This window comes from Centruroides sculpturatus, unplaced genomic scaffold (genome assembly GCF_000671375.1).
Source record: "Centruroides sculpturatus isolate CEXI.00-Female unplaced genomic scaffold, Cexi_2.0 scaffold796, whole genome shotgun sequence".
NCBI lineage: Eukaryota > Metazoa > Arthropoda > Arachnida > Scorpiones > Buthidae > Centruroides > Centruroides sculpturatus.
In genome coordinates, this window is record NW_019385038.1 from 151,574 (window position 1) to 172,232 (window position 20,659).

At 30.0% G+C, this 20,659-nt stretch overlaps 1 protein-coding gene across 1 annotated transcript in view; it reads left to right on the top strand.

The window, feature by feature from the left end:
- The window catches only part of LOC111633738 (rho guanine nucleotide exchange factor 11-like), a 158,979-nt gene that overhangs the window by 111,326 nt on the left and 26,994 nt on the right, over positions 1-20,659 (top strand). Inside the window, exons 21-23 of the mRNA XM_023378347.1 lie at positions 117-210; positions 1,568-1,616; positions 17,970-18,028. Coding sequence (XP_023234115.1) covers positions 117-210; positions 1,568-1,616; positions 17,970-18,028 — 202 coding nt within the window. The remainder of the gene's footprint in view (positions 1-116; positions 211-1,567; positions 1,617-17,969; positions 18,029-20,659) is intronic.

Below are 20,659 nucleotides of genomic sequence, written 5' to 3' on the forward strand. Positions count from 1 at the left end.
CCCCTATGCACAATGTACCATCTCCGAGTAACCTATCGATCGACTAGGTCACTTCTGACAGTCTTCTGAGCCAGATAGACAGTGCATTTTATTCTGCCTCTCTTTTTCTCCATCAGGTGAGAAGGCTACAAATACTGGACGATCAGAAAGGGGGAGTGAAGACTTATCACCCCCACCAGCACCTATAAGCAATCTGGAGGTCGACATCTTGTAAGTACAATTTTCAATTTTTATATTATTATTGTTATTATTGATTTTAGAAATTTTACCAAGCAGACCGTATTATTTATTTTAATTTTATTCACGATCTTTACGAAGAATATTTCATCAAAAATTGGGAGTTTATAAAACGGTTCGTGCCGTAATTTTTAGTGTACGTTGTGTTGTTTGTAATTTTTCTGTCCATCTATTTAACGATACGATTCTTCTTAACGTAACCATATCCGAGATTTAAAAAGCTCAAGCAGAGAGTCATATGAAGGGAGTTATTGACGAAGTTCCCAGATGTGAGTCTTGCCGATGATTGTAAATTAGTGTTGGCAATATACTCGGTGTTTTTTTGTCTTCTTCCGGTCCTGCCTTGATGGCGGAGGTTGATCAATTACCGGCAACTAGAGCGTGAGTAGGGCAGGATGACGCATTGTCGAGGGATTGCCGATATGTTATAAACTCCTTCGCCATCGATAGGTCATGATCGATAGGTAAGAATGTTGTTTTTTTCCATTGAATTAGGCATTTTAAAATCTCATACATAGATTTTGTTTGGAAAAAATTAGCGCGTGTGGAGAAGAAATTAATACTTTATCCGCACTTTTAATAAAAATTCAGTAGTTACAATTCGTTAATTGTTTTTATCAGTTTCACTTATGCATCGGAATTATTATTGATATTATGTTTTCATTGTGGATATGCTTAAATCCGATTTTAAAAAAGATCGTATTATTTTTGAATTAAACTAGAATTAATAAATAATAAATGCTGAATTATTTCAGATTTTATTAAAGTTTAATGTATGTTTATTTCACCCGTTGCTAAAAATAAATTTTACGTTAAAATTTACCAGTTCAGAAATTTATTAGTTTACAATCTTAAAATTAATTAAACTTTTATTATTATTCTTTAATTAATATTTTAAACATATTAGGAAATTTATAACAAGTAAATACGTTAAATAAAGTACACGCAGTTACATTCAAATTACTCAAACTTTTAAAAAGTATTTACGATTTAATATTAAAAGTTTCCTTCCTGATTACTTATTCATATAAGTCTTTCTTCGAGCTATTGTTCGTGTTGTACAATGAGGCGTGATTCGACATAAAGTAAGAGTTACGATCGAAAATCAGTAAATACTGTTACGTAGTTTTTATCAAATATATGCGTATAAGATTATCGTACGGTTAGGAAATTACAAGTAACAAGAAATCTCCTGCAGTTTTATTAACACACCGTTAAAATCTCGATGATAGATACAGTCCAGGTGTATTTGGTGTTTACCATACAGAAATGGGCAGGTGTAACCTCCCCCGCCATGTAGCAGTATAGTGACAATGTTTCCTCGTTTCAGGGCCAAGAAGGCGACGTCCATTGGCCGGTCTGAGAGTTTCAGACAACGGGTAAGTTTACTTTTATAATATCTAATCATTTTAAAACGATAATTACTCGAAAGTTTAAAGTAATAAAGTTGCTGGCGTGCGACCTCATCTGACTACATGAGGTCAAGGATGATGTCTTTTTATAGTGACTGGTACCGAGTTTTCTAATTGTGAAATGATTGTGTGTGGAATCTGCTCGTTTTATATAGTGCCAAAATTATAATTAAAATGTATTATTATAACGAATTTTCGTTATAATAATAATAATAACGTTATTTTTTTTAGTTTAAAATCTGCTAAATTTTAAAAATATTTTTCGGAAATTATTTAAAAAATAAAAATTTAATTCTATATCGATAGTTTTAACAGTGTTATAAGAATAGCGTTAGAATCCTAGTGATGTATTATACAATATAGCATGTAACTTTTATTATTTTCGATGTTCTTCCTTATTTTCTTTGTGTCATTCTTAATTTATATAATCATNTCGTACAAACTAGATTTCCCACAATAATGTTAAATCATGCATTTTTTTGTTTAAATATTTACTGATACTTTTTCTAGTCTGACCCTATTTGGAAAAATGCCGAATGTACAATTATAATTATTATGAGTAATTAATATAAAAATTGCATTAAATCTTATGAATTTTTTATAGTTTTTATATCAATGTATGTAATGTTTTTATTGTAATTAATTCATTTGTTGAAGATTTAATACATAGGAGTAACATAGCTACGAGATTGAAATTATTAATTATTTTTTGATCTCATGAGGACAACATTATATGATATGATTAAGTTTGTGCACCGAACTAAATTATTAATGAAAGTTATTGACATAGTCTTAGGATTCAATAAATTTGGCTTAGTTATATATGTATAGTTGATTAAGGCTGTTAGCATTTGAGAACGAATGATTAAGTATCAGAAGATTTATCTTTTATTTGCTATTCTTTTTTTCCTCCGGTGTATAAAAACAGATACTTGATTCATTAAACTGCTGAATAAAATGGCCTCGTTTCTAACATGTGTGTATGTATGAGTTTATCTGGATTTTATTTGCTTTATTTACCGTAATGGGGTCGAAACTCGATATTTCCTTTGCTTTCCTTCTGGTATGTTTTAAGTGTCCGACGATAGTGACGCAAATCATTGTAATTTTTATAATTTTTTAATAGAAATTATCGGGGATTGATTGACTGTTTTCTTATATTCCGAGAAATCGAAGGTCTTTATCTGTTAAATATTTTGAAATGTATACTGTTTATTCATCGGTGGTAACCTTAGATTACTGACAAGATGACCCCCGATTCAGTGTTATAATTCTGCTGACGGAAATAGTAGAGGGTGGAGGGAGGAAGCTAGTGCTTTCTCTTAACGATGAACAACGTCATTTTTGTTATGAGTTCTGATAACGTTGCTTTTTATTAGTTAAAATATTCGTGTTTAAAATGGAATGAAATCGGTGAGTCGTATTATTCCATAAATAATGATCAGTTCGATAATATATACAGTTTATATAAAAGATTTTTTTATATCTTACAAGTTAGTATCTTAATTAATCATGTTTATAGTATTGGGTTATAGTTTATTTGAAAATTAACATTATAAAATTCAACGAAATAGTCGTGCATACAACTGCATGACCATTCATACTACTACTGAGTGTGAGTATTGTCCTGCTTTTGACATCGTTTCGCACAGCTTCACCCCTTTTATAAACACCTCAAACATAGTTGGGTAGTATCCAGGCTAGCAAACAAAACGTCACAGATTTTTTAAAACTAAATTGAAATTATAGTTACTAGACTATGCTTTTAACATATTATAATATATTAATTCTTGAAAGTAATAGATCTTTTATCGGTTTAGATTAAAATTCATTGGAGCCGTAAGCGATTTCCGGGTTAAGGCGCACAAAGCTATCGTATCAAATCGTTAAGTTACAATAGAAACTAGTTTGGTGACGATATATAAATACAGTAGATATTTTTAATAATGATGGAATTTATATATGTTCATAAATATAGAAATTTATTCATTGCGTTGCCAATACGAATAATTCAAATTTTTAAACGTTAGGTTTATTTTAGTCTGTAATCAGATAAATATTTTAAAGACGTTTCAACATAGTTACTGCGGTTATTGTGGAATTTAATGCGCAATTTAGATTTATTTTTTTTAATATTTTAAAATTATATTCGTTTAAAATTTTTGCGTTTAAATATTTAAAAAAATTAGTTAGTGACAGTTTATTTACTTACTTTTGTAGAATAAATTTTACTTTTAATGAGAAGGAAACGAAAAAGAAGTAAATTGAAAGATTATGAACAGTTATAAAATTTGTTTTTATACGTTTATAATTTTAATAAATGGAAATTTTCGAAACAAAACCTTAATTATTAAATCCAAACCAACATTTCCAGTTACTTAAACGAAATAGTGAAATCTACATTATAAAACTTTATTTCCTTTTAATTTTCCTTTCGAAATAGAATTAAAAAAAGAAGAAAAAATGAAACTTCAGACTAAAAATTTTGTAATCATGAAGACGTGATCTGTCGTTATGGCGAATGTGCTCTTTAAAGTGCATTGAAAACTGCGTGCTAACATCAATTGATTGCTCTTGTAATGGATGTCCGACCAATATAGCTAGAAAAGAAACAGTATGTCTGTCATTTAGAAAACACAGCAAGATCGAGTCTCCTAGTATTTTTAATTTTAGAATTTTGGTTCAGTTTTATATGAATAATTTATATAATATTGATCATATCAATAATACATCAAAAAAAATTCCAATAGATCCCGCTCATTTCATATTAGATTACTTTCGGATTTTCATTTCAATATAAATTTATGAAATTTTTGTATTTTGTAATGGCAAATAATCAATATTGATGAGGTAAATTTATTTGTATTATGAAATTGATGATCCATTAGGTCATAAAAATTTGATTAAAAATTTTTTAAGTTTTATTTGATTCAAGATTAATATTTAAAGAAAAAAAGAACTAACATAATATCTCTGTGTAATTCCCAGATTTCGTACAAACTAGATTTCCCACAATAATGTTAAATCATGCATTTTTTTGTTTAAATATTTACTGATACTTTTTCTAGTCTGACCCTATTTGGAAAAATGCCAAGATTAGACGTTTTGTGATATTTTTGCATATTTTCTGTTTTAATAGTTACTAAATTATTATATTATTTTTTTATTAAATTAAATTTTTAGTAGAATATTAAATGTTATTGTTTTCTAAGTAAATTGTTTATTAATGAGTGAATTTTGAAATTAGTAACGTAAAAAAATATTTTACACAATTATTTAATTACTTTTTAAAATTTCAATGCTTAATTTTCTATTTATTATATTTAAGAAACAAAATACTCATGAATACATCATTAAATTTTGAAATAAATAAGAAAATACATTTTTAGCAATAACTTTTAAGTTTTTATAGTTTCTACATTATTTTATTAGCTATAATTATCTATTTAAATAGTGATGTTTCAAGCTTTTTATCAGTGGAATTTTGTATGGCATTTTCCAAATGTCAGTTAACCAAGATATAATTTCAGATTATTTTAAGAATGGTTAAAACTGGTTTAGAATAGCAGAATGTTAATACATCTTCATTGGAAGAAATTGAATCACAAATAATAACATGCAAATTAATCTTAAAATATATATTGACTTTTGAATTTCTCTATATTTCAGTTTGGTGGATTTAAAATACAAAGTAATTATGTCTCAAAAATTCATTTCTTACTAATATTTCTAACTTTAGTCCAAAATTATGATGAAATATTTATTAATTAACTGCAGTTAATTATTCTGTTGGTGCATAGATGTGGATTAGGTGAACAGATTTTGATGACAGTTGATATGAAACTTATTGCCAAAATTTATTAGAAAATTTTTAAATTCATTCACACAAGAAAATTAGAATCAGTAAATTTAAAGTAAACTTTCAACAAATAAATTTATAGAACTTTATTTAATGTAGATCATAAATTTTACTTAAAATTTTTAATCATAATGTATATACACTGAGTGGCCAAAAAATTAGAGACACCCTCTAATAATGAGTTGGTCCATCTTTAGCTCTGATCACAGTTGATATTCTTCTTGATATGGACTCAACAAGTTGCTGATACCATAGCTGAGGAATGTTGGCCCATGCTAACATAATGGCAGCTCTAAGTGGGTCAGATTGGATGGTGGCGCTTCCACACTTTGAAGTGATCTTTCAACTTAGTCCACAAATGCTCCGTATGATTGAGGTCAGGGGACTGAGCTGGCCATAGAAGCAGGTTAAACTATGATTGATGTTCCTCAAACCAATTAGAGACCAATTGAGCACAGTGACAAGGTGCATTGTCCTGTTGAAAGTGACCATCTCCATCAGGCAACGTTACAGCCATAAATGAGTGTACGTGATTGGCAATGATGTTGAGATAAGCTGTTCTATTCAGAGATGTGTCCACAAATATCAAAGGATCCAGTGTACTCCAGGAAAACTTTCCCCACACCATAATTCTACTTCCACCAGCCTGAAGAGTTGTCATTTTGCAAGAGGGGTCCATGAACTTGTGCTGTTTGCACCATATTCTGATTCTGCCATCTGCATAATGGAGCAGGAAACAAGATTCATCAGACCAGGCTACTTTTTTCCAGTTCTCAAGCGACCAATTTCGTTGTTCCTGGACCCACAACAGGCTCCTTTTCCTATTTTTCTGTGATACCAAAGGCACTCTTGAAGGTCTCCTGCTGCTAAAGCCCATCCTTTGCAAGGTGTGTTTTGTTGTGTATTGGGATGATATGCTTTGTGATGCACCTGTATTGAATTCAGCTCTAATTTGTTGTGTTATTGCCCTTCTGTTGCTGCGGACTATGCATGCTATTTTCTATTATGATCACATTATTTAATTTCTAACTTTTTTGCAAAAAAAACTACATTTTTTTCAGTAACAAAATTGTTCTCCTCTATCAATAGTAAAGAGAAAGAATAAATTTTATTAAAAGTCATTTAAGTTATAAATAATTAATAGTTAAAATGATTATATCACTGCTTGATATCCATAGTATATTAATTGTACTGTATTTTTGCAGATTGTCTGACATTAGGGTTTTTAGGGGGAGGCCATGAAATCAGATATTTTCATATGATAAAAACTGGTAATATGGTTTAAGTGAGGTTATACATCCCTCTTTAGAGAATGCAAATGAATTACTTCACATAAAAACAAAGGAGTTTTTATTCTAAAACTGTGAAACTCAGCATTACATCAAAAACTAGTATTATATGTTAATATATGTATAATTTCTTTATTTTGTCCTCTTTCTTTCTAATGATGTAAAATATTTGTGGAATTCTGAAAGTGCTTTTTTTATGTTTATTTTATTGTAATTTGATTGAAAAATGCAAGAATAAACATATCAAATTTAAGTAACTTTTTGTAAATTATCTCAACTTAGACCTATTAACATAGGCTTTGTGTGAAATTTGAGAGAAAGGTGTTATTTTTAAGGGTAGGTGGTCAGTGTAGCACTCACTGACTACTACTATTATTACTATTACTATTACTACAAATGTCAATAAGTTATTAATTGTTTTATTGTCTTGTAAATGAAAATGCTCTTCCTAATTTTAAGTCAGTCAAAATTATATTATTATTTTATTGAACTCAGAAGAATGTTTTCTTTAACATTGTAATTAATAACTAGTTTTGTTAGATCTGATTAATTTTATATTTTAGTAACAGTTTAACTAGCATGCTGGTCTTCCCTGTTTATATTCAGCATGCTGGTCATTCCACAAAAATACGTTATAAATTATTTAAGAGATATTGCTTTAAAATTAATAAATTTCATTTTACTACTAGTTATTTTTTTTTATTAATAGTATATTAGTTTTATTTAATAATGATTTATAAATGTCTGGAAAATAGTGCATAAACAAAGAATAATTAACTGAAAAATGAAAAATTTTATTAAATTACGAAATAACTTCTCAAGTAGACATTCAGTTGTTTGTATAATCAGTATCAGGTTGTCCAGAAAGTTTTTAGGTTTCTAAAGAAAATCTTCAAATCTTTGTATTTCATTAACAATTTTATTTGAACTAATGATGTATTTGCATTTGTTATCAAGCATCTTTCTTATAATTTACAAATTCCATTATAGTGGAAATTTGAAGTCTGTTCATCAAAAACTTATTTAAAATATCTTTTTACATCATCTCCGTAAAGATTTTCCTTGCAAAGTTATAGATACTGGAATAAGTGAAAATGAGGTGAATTTGGTGGATGCTCCTTTGTTTACCATTTGAATTCATTAATTAATCTGTAGGAGACAAATGCTTTATGAAGACCTGCATTGTTTAATTGCGACTCATGTTCTCTTGATGGATTTTTTAGTTATAAGCAAAAATTTTGCTGAAGGAAACTAATGCAAAATGCATTTCCTGGTATAATAAAGTTTGCATAGTCAATTTCTGGTGTATTCCCTTAGTGATTAGTAGAATTTTGCTGAAGGATTCCCTTCAGCAAAATTTATGCATATCACTAAAGAAGACATTCATTGTTTTGGTAGAATATGATTCTTCATCTATGGCTTAATGCAAGCAACTTTTGAACAATTGCTTCTTTTAGAACCTTGATCTTCTACTAATACTTATTGCAGGTTATTGTTCATTGTCTTCTAATAGTTCAGAATGGATAATTTAATGGCAATCCCATCAGACAAACATTATCTTGTGAGTGCTAAGATTGGCTTTACCTCTAGACTTATTACACCACCACAGGACATCAATTAGATTTATAAAAACACTATTTTATTTTCAGAATGCATTTCGGACATGGAGTCCCTCATCACTTTTTGACTTGATATGTGGATTCGATGTGTTGAACATTAATTAAAAGACTAAGCATGCAATAAAACAAGATTTTCCATTGAAAACGGTAATGTTGATACAATAACATAATAATAAACTGAGGTTCTGGTAAAACAGTAAAGTCATAAAAATATATATTGTTAAAACAAAATGATAAGCCAATCTTAGCGCTCACAAGCCATTCAGAAGACTTGACAAGAAGCGTATCATAGTAAACATTATCTTCTTTTCATGAACATTTGTTTTGGGAATAGTGGGAGTTACCATTCTTTCTCCAACTTTGTTTTTATACAGCATTGTTTTACAGTAACTTTTTCTCATTTCCTGTTGCTATGTGGTTCAAAAATGGATCTCTTTTTGATAAAATCGTTGACATTGCATATTATCAACAAATTTTTATTGCTTAACTGATGAATTATCTAAATATCCAAGTGATTCTCAAAGCTTAATTTCTTTAAATTTTTAAGAACTGTTGACTTTGGAACTTGCAGGACTCTTTACAAGCTCTTTTATAATCATTCTAGGGTTATTTTCAACTGCATCTCTCAACAGGTAATTGTCAGTGGTTGAAAGTCTTTCTGTCTGAGGTTCAGCTTTAACATCTCTTTTTCTTGACATTAAACCATTATTGAGCCATATTTTCTGATACAGAATCTTCACTTAAAGTGCACAGATTTTCCTAGTAGTTACTGCAATATTTTCTCTTGATCAAACAAGAAATGCAAACAAGGTTTATAATGCTCCATTCTACATTATAATAAATAAAAGAAAACCATTAACTCAAATTCAAAATTATAACAAATATATATTTTTTAATAATGTTGTTTCTTATCTTTCAAATAAATTATTAATTGTTCTAATATGACATAATTATAAGTTTATACAATTTATCAAAAATTTTTTTCATGAACCTAGTAAACTTTCTGTACAACCCAATAAAGTTACATTTAAGAATTTAAAACTCCATTCCATTGCCAATTTTAACAAAATTGTTTGTATTTTACAATAAATAATGAGAAATAAGCTTTTCATTAAAAAAATTTAATCAGGCAAATTAAAAAAATGTAAACCTTGGATATAATATATTTAGATTATTTTTATGACTATATATAAAATCTATAGCTTTCAGATTATAAAATAACATATTAAAAGCATATCATAAATGAAAAATTATGCAAAATGTCTTAGTAATAAAGTAAAATTTTATTATAAAATTTACAGTAATTTAGAATAAATTGAGAATTAAATTTAAAAAGTAATTTCAAAAATTGTAAGAATTTTATTTGTTTTAAAAATTCTGTCATCATCACTATTATATTTTATTCTTATGAATATTCTGTGATGAATATAGCTAAGTTTTTGTCTCAGTATGAATGATTATATATGTAAGTTAACCCAAGCCCAAATTATATAAACAATATAAACCTAACTATAAGAATACTTATTAAAAAACAAATGAATTTGGATTAGAGTAGAGAGGTAGACAGATAGGCCACCATCTTAAATAATTAATTTTTAATTATCATTTAAGAAATTAATTAAATAGTGTAGAAAATTCTGAAAGAAAAGATCACCCCTGAATGGGTCTTGAAACTATGCAGTAGCAGCTCATATCCGTCTAATATGCATAGGTTAAGCCAGCGTTCCGCAACTGGTGTGACGTCACAAGGTGAAAGTGTGACATAAACTTTTACATATTCTATTAATTTCAAGTTTTATTTATATATTTCTATCACAGTTGCAGTGTTTTTAATGCTTGTATTTCATTCTCTGTTGCAGCACTGATGAAATAAGATGATGTTTGTTTATTCTTTATTACAAGCCACACATTTTTATGTATTCTAAGAAATGAAATGTAAAATAAATTTGCTCGTAGGTGATGATGTCTGTTTAATCGTAACAATAATAATAATAGGTTAATAGCATTATGTAATTCTATTAATAGTATCGTATACATTTTTGAGGAAAATAACTTTTGATGTGCCGTGTTGAGTCATAGGTGTGTCACAAGTAGAAAAAGGTTGTGAAACACTGGGTTAAGCTAAGTAAAAGTAGCATAATTGAACTGATATCAAGATGGTCCAAAGTAGATCATGCAAACTTAAATTCATCCCTGTATCACTGTAGATGTAGCCACTAGCACTGTGTTTGATGAGTTAACTTTTAGATATTGTAAGATATTATTGCAAAACAAATTTATTTTCACATCTCACTGATACATTTTCCAAATATCTTCTATTATTTAATTTTTTTTTTATGTTATCAAATTTCAACAGAACATCTTTTAACTACTATAAAAAATATAAAAATGTTGCTTGAAACATTACATCCACCTCTCATAACAATTTCTATCTATATAACTATGCTCCACCCACTGTATTTTTTATTTTTTAAATTTAAACTTAATCCAAAATTCATGGATTTTAAGAGTATTTATATTCGTTTTTCTTAATTAATTTTTTAAATATATCTTCCTGTATAAATATTCTTTTTTTGTTTTAAGAATTATTATTAAACTTTGAATAACATTCTACATTTTATATAGACTGTATATTAGTTATTTAAAAATGTGCAAGACATTTTAAAATATACAACAATTTTTTACTAGATATCTGTCTTAAGAGGGGGGTGTGTGTGTGTGTGTGTGTGTGTAAGTACAGGGTGTCCCAAAAAAATGTATACACACTTTAACAGCTGTTAACTCAATTGCTGTATTTTTATTTCCATGTAAACCCATTAGAATTAATAATGGAAGTCAGACTAAGCTTTGAACAAAGGAAATTCATATTAAAATGCTACTGGAAGTGTGAAAATGCAGTTGAAGTGCAAACACAGTTTAAAAGGTTACATTCAAATTAAATGGTACAATTAACCACAACAATTGTACCTGCTGGGGACCTGATAATCAGCATCTTATGGTGGAACATCATGTTAATTTACCAGGAGTTATAGTGTGGTACGGCTTATCATCAAGAGGATTAATTGGACCAGAGCCGGCCCTACCATAGGGCGAACGGAGCAGCCGCTCCAGGCGCTAAGTCCTAGGGGGCTCCTCAGTGGTAAAGAAAATTAAAGGGTATAAATTAGGGGCAACCAAGGGGGCACCATAATAGGATCTCGCTCCATCCTAAAACTTGCCTCGGGCCGGCACTGAATTGGACCAATCTTTTTTGATGCTACTGTAATTGGTCCCATTTACTTGAATTTGCAGTGACAGTCTGTCATGCCAAGCATTAGAGAGGACTTTGGAGATGAGGAATTTTATTTTCAGCAAGATGGGGCACTCCCACACTATCATCACAATGTTAGATCCTACCTTGATGAGATCTTGCCAAACAGGTGGATTGGATGAAGAGGTTTCATAGAATACCCTCCACATTCACCAGACCTCACACCACTAGACTTCTTTTTATGGGTATACTTAAAAGACAAAGTCTACGTTATGAAACCTGCAACAGTTGCTGAATTGAGAGCAACAATTGAACGAGAACGTGCACAAATACCAAATAAAATGTTTCATGATTTTTGTGATTCCATTGCTTTACATTGTCAGCAGTGCCTGGACTAGAACAGACATCAGTTTGAAAACAGGTGTTGACAAAACAATTAAATAATATCTGTAGATTCTATTACATTTTGAAAATGAAATATATTTTAATAAACATTGACTTTATAATTATTTAAAGTGTGTATACATTTTTCTGGGACACCCTGTATGTTTAGGCAAAAGTGGGATAAGACAGAGTAGTTTAAAAATTTATTTTTTTGAACAGAGTATAATCAGAGCTCTACATAAGTAAGAAAATGTTTTTTTCTGTGATTGAAGTTTAAAGGAATCACAAAACTACTAAAATGATTTTTTTCAAATATTACAATTTGTAATTTTTTCTAGACTGCATATTGTAATATCAAAACACTTACTAAAACACCTTTTCTTGCAGCCGACGCTTTATTATAACAACTTTCAAACGGTTTCGTACTAAGCGTTCGATTTACGATTTTGTTACTTATTTAATTTTATTTTCTTGAGAAAGGTCTTTTAACAAGACCTAAAACGTTTGAAAGTTGTTATAATAAAGTGTCGGCTGCAAGAAAAGGTGTTTTAGTAAGTGTTTTGATATTACAATTTGGTAAGGCTGATGTCATGACAAAGTTGAAATTTTGAATTGAGATATTTGAGGTCAAAGTTTGCCATGTAAAGTCTATGGGTCGATTACAGTTATAATCTCATTGCACACTACATGTTAACTGAGTTTCCAGTTGCTGTCAATTTAAATTGATCTCTATGACAATTTTTTATTTTTATTTTTATTACAGTTGTTTAACATGCATTGTCTATAGCAGCACATGTGCATATTTTAACTAGTTGCTGGAGTTGGTAGGCTGCTGGATCTAGTGCATAATTAACTCTTTAAACATGGAGAAACTTTGTCTATCATTGGATGCTCAAGAGTATGTTTTTCAACTGCAATCAAAAAAAAACTCAAATTATTAAGTTTTTTCTTTTTTTTTCTAATAATTATGAAATCTATATCTTGCTTCTTAAGTGGGATAAGACTGTGTTTTGAGGAGATAGGGGGTAGTTTACAGTTATTAATATTAAATATCAAACTAATAACGAAACACGCAAGTAAAACGGCAAAACTGTATTTGGGACAAGACTATGTTTCAGAGACTCGCTACTAAGCGGAATCACTTTGACACTCCAGGCAGGTCTCGTTCTCATTCTCCAATCTTCTTTGGTATCACTGCTTTTGGGTGCGATCATTCAAACTTTGCCTGCCATGACCATGACGTCGTCCACGATGCATTTTCAATAAAATTAACCTATCCAATTTCGAAATTTCTCTCTGTTGTGTATTGGCCCAGGTTGAACTTTTGTCGATTCATAACGAAAATTTCCCGTTTTTGAAAAAAGTAATCGTGGCGTATTGTCCAAAATTATTTTATTTTGCACTAACAATATACAGTTTAACCCATTATCGGATGTAATGACAACCCTAATATAACGTCAAATTTTTATTGGTCCCACGATTTTACTATACTAGATAATGTTAAAAAAAAAACCCACTTGTCATGACATAAAACCATTTTAACATCATATTTGAAGCACTCCCAAATTTACAAAATTAGATTACAAATTTTATTTAACATAGAAGAAACTACATGTTCAGTCTAAGGTCAGAGTTCACTTCTTAGAATGACTATGGATGGTACTCCCCCCACCTGACTTTGGTGGGGTGAGGTGCCTGTTTTGCCTGTTTGTAGAAGAGGGTCACCATTTTGTATTTTATTTTGACTCAGTTCTTGGTCCTCTGACTACCTACAAGTTTGGATTTTTTTATGCGCAAAGAATTTGGGCACCTAATACTCTGTTCCAAATATCAACTCTCGACATGTACTCCTTCATACCTCCATGCTGGTAACATAAAACGGTAGTGCAATTTTATAAACAAGACATAGTATTGTCTTAGGATTTCTTATAGAAATGTTTATAGTACAGCAATCTGTTTTTTGAAGACTAAGGCTCATATGTGGCAAATCTCATCATACTCATTATTATCACCAGCATATTAGCAATATGCCCATCAGTGACATATTTTCACAGCTTATCTTACCTTTTGTTGAATCAGAATATACATATCCACAGTAAAGGTATTCATTGTGTTCATTGTTCAAAGAGCTCTTTTTATATACTTTAACTGATGCATTCTTGCTTTTCTTCTTGCAAGTTAACTACTTTATTTTTTTCTTTTTCTTTTTCACAAGCCTTTTTTTTCCTTTGTAAAGATTCAGTACTAAACATGAGACATGGATGAATTAGCTGTGCTTTGCTCCAAGCAACATTTTTCCATCTTGCCCCATAGGCTAAAAGAATTCTCTACTGATAGAAAAAAGCAAAAAAAAATTAAAAGCTTCATCCAATGTTCGCTCTTTCAGTTATGTGTCTGTTAACAAGAATTATGTTGTTTGCTTGCTGAACTGTGGCTTCTGACATGGCTGTTAGCAGTCTGCTACTTCATGTTATATCTTGAATATTATATGTGTTAAATCTTGAATACATATTTGTCTTTTGCTGAAAATCATTCAGGCCATTGGCTGATAGTGGTGTGGTGAATAACTTCATCTCCATGCATGTTTTCCAACAATGTTCCATGAATGTTGCCAACAATGTTCTTTTCACATACCAAGATCAAGCATATTGTTTTTGAAATATGTCAAGTGAAGCTGCAAACAGCATCTAGAAAGTACATACTGTTTACATATATCTCCCATCCATTTTGGCAGTGTCAAGGTCATACATGCATAGTTACTTCTTCCACTCAAGAGCAAAGTAAGTGAGCCATATTTGTTTTCCTTGTCGATGTTGAGGATCACTAAGCATCAATTATAATGTTCAAAACAATTGAGTGTTCTGATAGTTGTGAAATACAATCATTAATTAGGTTTTTGAATGAGAGAAATGTTCAACCACACAAAATTTACAGACTAAATGTGATAAATGAAGGTATAGTGAGAAAGTTGGTAAGAATGCTTAACAGAGAGGGGACAACTCATCTCTAGTCAATGAAAACTTACTGTACAATGTTGAAAAGAAGATTAATTTTGATAGACAGTTCATAATTTTTGATTTCTCTACAACTTCCTGACATTTCAAGATCTTTGCTGCATGAAACTGTGACTAAACACTTGCACTTCAAAAAGTTGTGTTTAAGGTGGGTGACAAAAATGATAATGGAACATTCACAAAACAAAACACATGGGATCAGCCTTAGAACTTTTGCAGTGGTATGAAAAGAATTGTCACCAGGGATAAAATGTGAATTTGCCATGTTACACCAAAAAGCAAACAATAGTCACTGCTGCAACATCCAAAAATGGTTCAAGTCACAGGCAGTGGAATTCTATGAACAGGGTATCTTCAATTTAATGCCTAGATTTGATAAGTGCCTCAATTTGCATGTCTGTTATGTTGAAAAGTAGATTCAGCTATGTTTTAATGGTAATTAAATAATAATTATTTCAAATGCCTATTTTTTTTAAAGAGCCAAAGAATACTTACTTTCTGGATGCACCTTTGTACTATTTCCAAAGCAATTACCACAGTGTCACTTGCAGAACATGCACAAATATATATGCTTAGATGTACAAAGAATGTATCTATATTATGAAGCAATTTTATGGTCATTATTATATAAATCTGAAGGAATATTGAAAACTTTATTTAAAAAACATATCAACAAATTTCTTCCACCCCCCTCATATAATTAGAACTATCAAGAATGAACTGTCATAAATTTATTTATTTAGTCAGAATTCTTATAGTTCAAAAATAGTGTAGTAATAGGCTAACATTATTTAATAATAATAATTTATGTCTTATTTATTTTTTATCATGGTATTTTTATTATTGAATTTATCATATTTATGACTTTGTGAAGTTATAATTAATTTATAACTTATCAGTCATTTTTAACATTTAAATTAAAATTATATTAATTTGTCTTTTCTGATTCTGTTTATTTTTTATTAAACAAATTGTGAAGATGTATATTATAGAATGAGTTTATAGTATTATAATTCAAAGTTTTAAAATAGTTTATCTGATAATATTTGAAGTTTTTGTTAGTTTTTATTTTATATCTTTTTATTAATTTTGCGTGTCAATAATTATAGTAAAACATCTAAGTAAAAATCAAATATTTTTTGTACATTGTATTTGGTAAATTGAAAATATAATAGTGTGTACAATTTCTTGACCCAGATTAAGATGCTTAATTTAAAAATAGTTAGAAATTGGGAGACAATTTTTTTTTTTTTTGCATTGAATGTGGTAACTCCGAAAGTTTACTCTATTGCTGGCAATATTGTTCCTGACAAGCATTACTATAAAATAAAATCTGTTAAAATATGCATGTTATGGCTTTAAGAAACTAAACATCTGTTACATCTGTGCCTGTGTGGAACTATATGTGGTGATCAGTGATGATCACCACATATACAGTTTGCCACATATGCAGTTCATCTTATGCATCACTGATCAGTTATGATCAGTGGTGCATGAGATCATATGCAGGAAATTTAGCACAATGACATCACATCACCAGCTTATGAAATTTGCATTCACATTTTTTGACTGTATTTTAAAGGGTAATAATATCCTGGTCAGTGTTTTCAGCAGTGAAGTGAGATATATCCTGCAAGGCTGATGAACATAGCTGAAAAACTGCATGCAGTTTTTCAGACACAGATGCTATATTCATCAGATATTTATCTGAGTGAAACTATCTCCTTATGCTTGTGAGCATAAGGAGATAGTTTCACTCAGATAAATATCTGATATGCATTATCCTAAGACAAAATTTTTGGACTATTATTCATTTAATAAAACACAGCTGGCAATTACCTGAGTATATTGAAATTTGTGGTTTTCCTCAATTGGAAGAGATGCAATCTGATGTGTTTCTCCAACAAGATGGAACACCACTATTTTGGGAATTACATATATGCAAATTCTGAAACAAGTGTCCCAGCCAATGGATATCCATAGCCTTTACTGCCCAGATCTCATATCTCTAAATCTTTTTATCTATTTGAAAAAAAAAGAAAAGACAGGATTTTTCAAAAAAGGTTACTTTAACATTGCAGAGGTGAAATACAAGATAGCTTCAAGATATTTTGCAAAACACTTAGCAAGAAATCAACACATGCTATATAAGCTATTAAAGGCACTCATGTTAAAGATCACTAAATCTCTTAGATGCTTATGGTTTTGTGAGTTAATATAATATCTGAACAAACTTTTCCCATATCTGTTATGGTTTATGTTTTATTAAACTATGCTAATCTGATTTAGAAAAATTGTAAGCAATTGTATTACAAGAAAATATAAGAAAATAAAAAATTAATTTTGCAACATGCATTGCATGTTAGAAACAGAAGAAAATAATAGTATTGGTAGTTTAATTATCATTATACAGCTCTCCCTTAATAGTCTGACAGGTATGGGACCAAAAGGGTGTTGGATTACCAAAAGTGTCCAGATTACCAAAAATAATTACATATTTTGCATTGTTTTGCTAGCAGTAGCTTACAATATTCCCTACTCCAACTGTTCGAACAGAACTGCTTACAGAAAACACACGAAATGTGTATCATCGTGTAAGAATTGGATGGGGAGATTCACGTCGTGACATGCTTCTGTGCAAGTAGACCCGTAATGGGGACAGGTACTGACGGGAGTTGCGTCGGACTACTGAGCATGTCAGATTAAAAAACGTCGGACTATCAAGGGAGAGCTGTACTTCAAAAGAACAGAAATTTTTAAATATAAAATTTAAAATTAGATTAGTACACAAAATGTTAAGATTTTCATTCAAATGATACATTCTATTAATTTTAAAGTATGTTTATGTTTATTTGTAAATTTATATAATTAATAAATTTTATAAATGCTTCTTTTTATTTTACAGAGAGAAAACAAACCACCATTTAGAAAAAGAAGTGATCCTAATATTCCAAGATCAAAAAGGTTAAAAGCAATTAAAATTTTATAACTAAAAATTAACTTAAAATTCAGATAACATATAAAACTAATTGGTTATGAAAAATTTAAACATCACAAACTTATTAACACATTTTACACTTAATGCTATTTGGGATAATAGTTAAAGCAAATACATTAGCAAAAGGATTAAAATAAAGTAATTAAAACTAAAATTATACGGATAATGTAGTATAAAATAGATACAATAATAACAAAATTTTGGGGGGGAATGGTGCACTTCACAACACTAAATTTGAATATTTAATAATTAAAATTAGTTTTAATATAGCCTGATATAGACTTTAAGTTTAACAAATTTATACATATAGAACAACTTTGTAATATGCAATTAGTTTAAAAGATTTATTTTAAAAATATTTTTAGTCTTTAATATAAATTTAGTTTTTTTACAGTAACTAAATTTAATAGTAGCTAAAATTGGCTGAGTTGGAATACCAGCATTTGATTTTATATACCAAAAAATTTATTAACAAAATTAAGTCTTTTACATATTGATGCTATTATCTTAATTTTTTTTATGTACTTATCCTGAAAAATTCATAAAGTATTTAAATTAGTTACATAGATACAACACCAAATTTCTGGCATCTTCTTTAATTCAGACAAAATTACAAGAGGGAACATAAAATTCCTGCAGCAACAAGACTGGTTTATTGGGTGGCCACAGATGGCATTGTGTCTAGGGTGCACTTATTTACATTATTTACATCACACTTGTTGATGGTGAAACTGCAATTTTGTGATATTCTTAGTTTATTTTGCTTAAATTTAATCCTAACTTGACTTCTAAGAGAGATGAGAGTGTCAATGGTGGTGTCAACATAATTTACATTTAATATTTATTTAATTAGTTTCTAGCAGTTTGTGGTATACTTTAGACTTTATTGGGTTAGAGGTGTGTTGATTGGTGAATTATGATTATATGTGACCACAGTTGATCTGGCAAAATGATTAATCCAGCAAGATTGTGGAGCCAAGGGTGGCAGAAATTTAGTGATATGTGTGTGTAAAAATTTTTTTCAGATAAAACTCTTTTAGATATTTAAATACAAATTTTTTTTTTATATTTCATATTTATTATAGTTATATTCAGTTTTAAAATGTGAAAATTCTTAGGAATAAATTTACAGTGAAACCCCTGTTAACGAACTTAATCCGTTCCGTGACTCCATTCGTTAACTGAATTGTTCATTAACCGAAGCAATTTTTCCCATAGAAATTAATGCAAATGCAATTAATTCATTCTAGTCTCCAAAATTTTTGTGATTTTATTTGTAATACACAGTAGATATTCTTTGATGAAAATGTAGGAAAACGTAGTATCTATCATTACAGCAACAAACATGTAAACTTTGTTTAATAAAATAGCACTGTACATACCTTTGTTTGTTGTAGTTGGTGGCAGAAAAGTGGAGATATACGAACCTTAAAGCTTAAAAGGGGAATCCCCTCCAAAAAAATAATGGGTAGCACTTCATCGGAAGATTCTTCAAGTCTAAGTCTCTTTCAGTAAGAAAGCCTACCAGTGGCTAAGCGGTCTTCGTATCCTGAACACGGGGAGTTCGTTCGTGGGTTTGCACCTCGCTCAGACAAGCTGGCCATGTGGAGTTTTCCAGGTTTTCTCCACGTCTGTAACGCCTAAATAGGGGCGAGTTTCCCTTAAAAACACCTCCCAGAAGGCATTTCCCCTAGGCAGATTGCCCAAGTGTTGTGTTGCCATAAATTAAAAAACAAACAAACTCTCTCCATAAGGAACAAGAAATTGATCTAAAGTTGATTGTCTTACTCTTTTAATCAAAATTTTTCTCAAATGTGATAGCGCATTGTCGTTTTCTATTGCCACTATGACCTTTTTCTTTCTTGGATGCCATATTGATTAAATATAACTGAAAAACTGAAAAAAGAAGTATAAGACAAACACTCAGAAAAGCAATGCTTAACTCGCTCATGCCTAACACCAACTGAAATTTGACACAAAATACCGTTACGTTCATTATCTGAATTTTGTTCGTTATCCGAGACAAAATTTTTGCAAAATAAAAGTTCGTTAATTGATTTGGTCGTTAACCAGGATGTTCGTTAACCGGGGTTCCACTGTATTAAATTGAATATTGTAGAAAATATAGACCGTTATACAAGAAATACAGTGATATGACTGTAAATACAAACATCTCCAACCCGATATATAATATAGCTACAACCAACAGACTGCCAAAAATCTATCGGGCTAGTTTTATGCTAATTATTAAATAAATTACGTAATCAATTTGGTACTAGAGGTAAGCGTTAGGCGCCATCTCTTATTAATATTAATAATTATAAATAATTTTAATTAATTTAAATAATTTGGAACCGCTGGGAGAAAAAATCGGCCCGGAGCGGGACTCGAACCCACAACTCCTGCTTACCGTGCAGATGCGTTGCCAGTTACGCTACCCGGACCTCCGATCCGATCTCCTCTTCCAGCGTATATAATCTAACTACTTAACCATCGACGGTTATTACAACGCCGGCTGGGGACACATTCAGTGCCCACGTCCTACTTCCCATAAGGCTCTCAACCGGCCATCGCAAGCCCCGGCAAGGCGTAATATA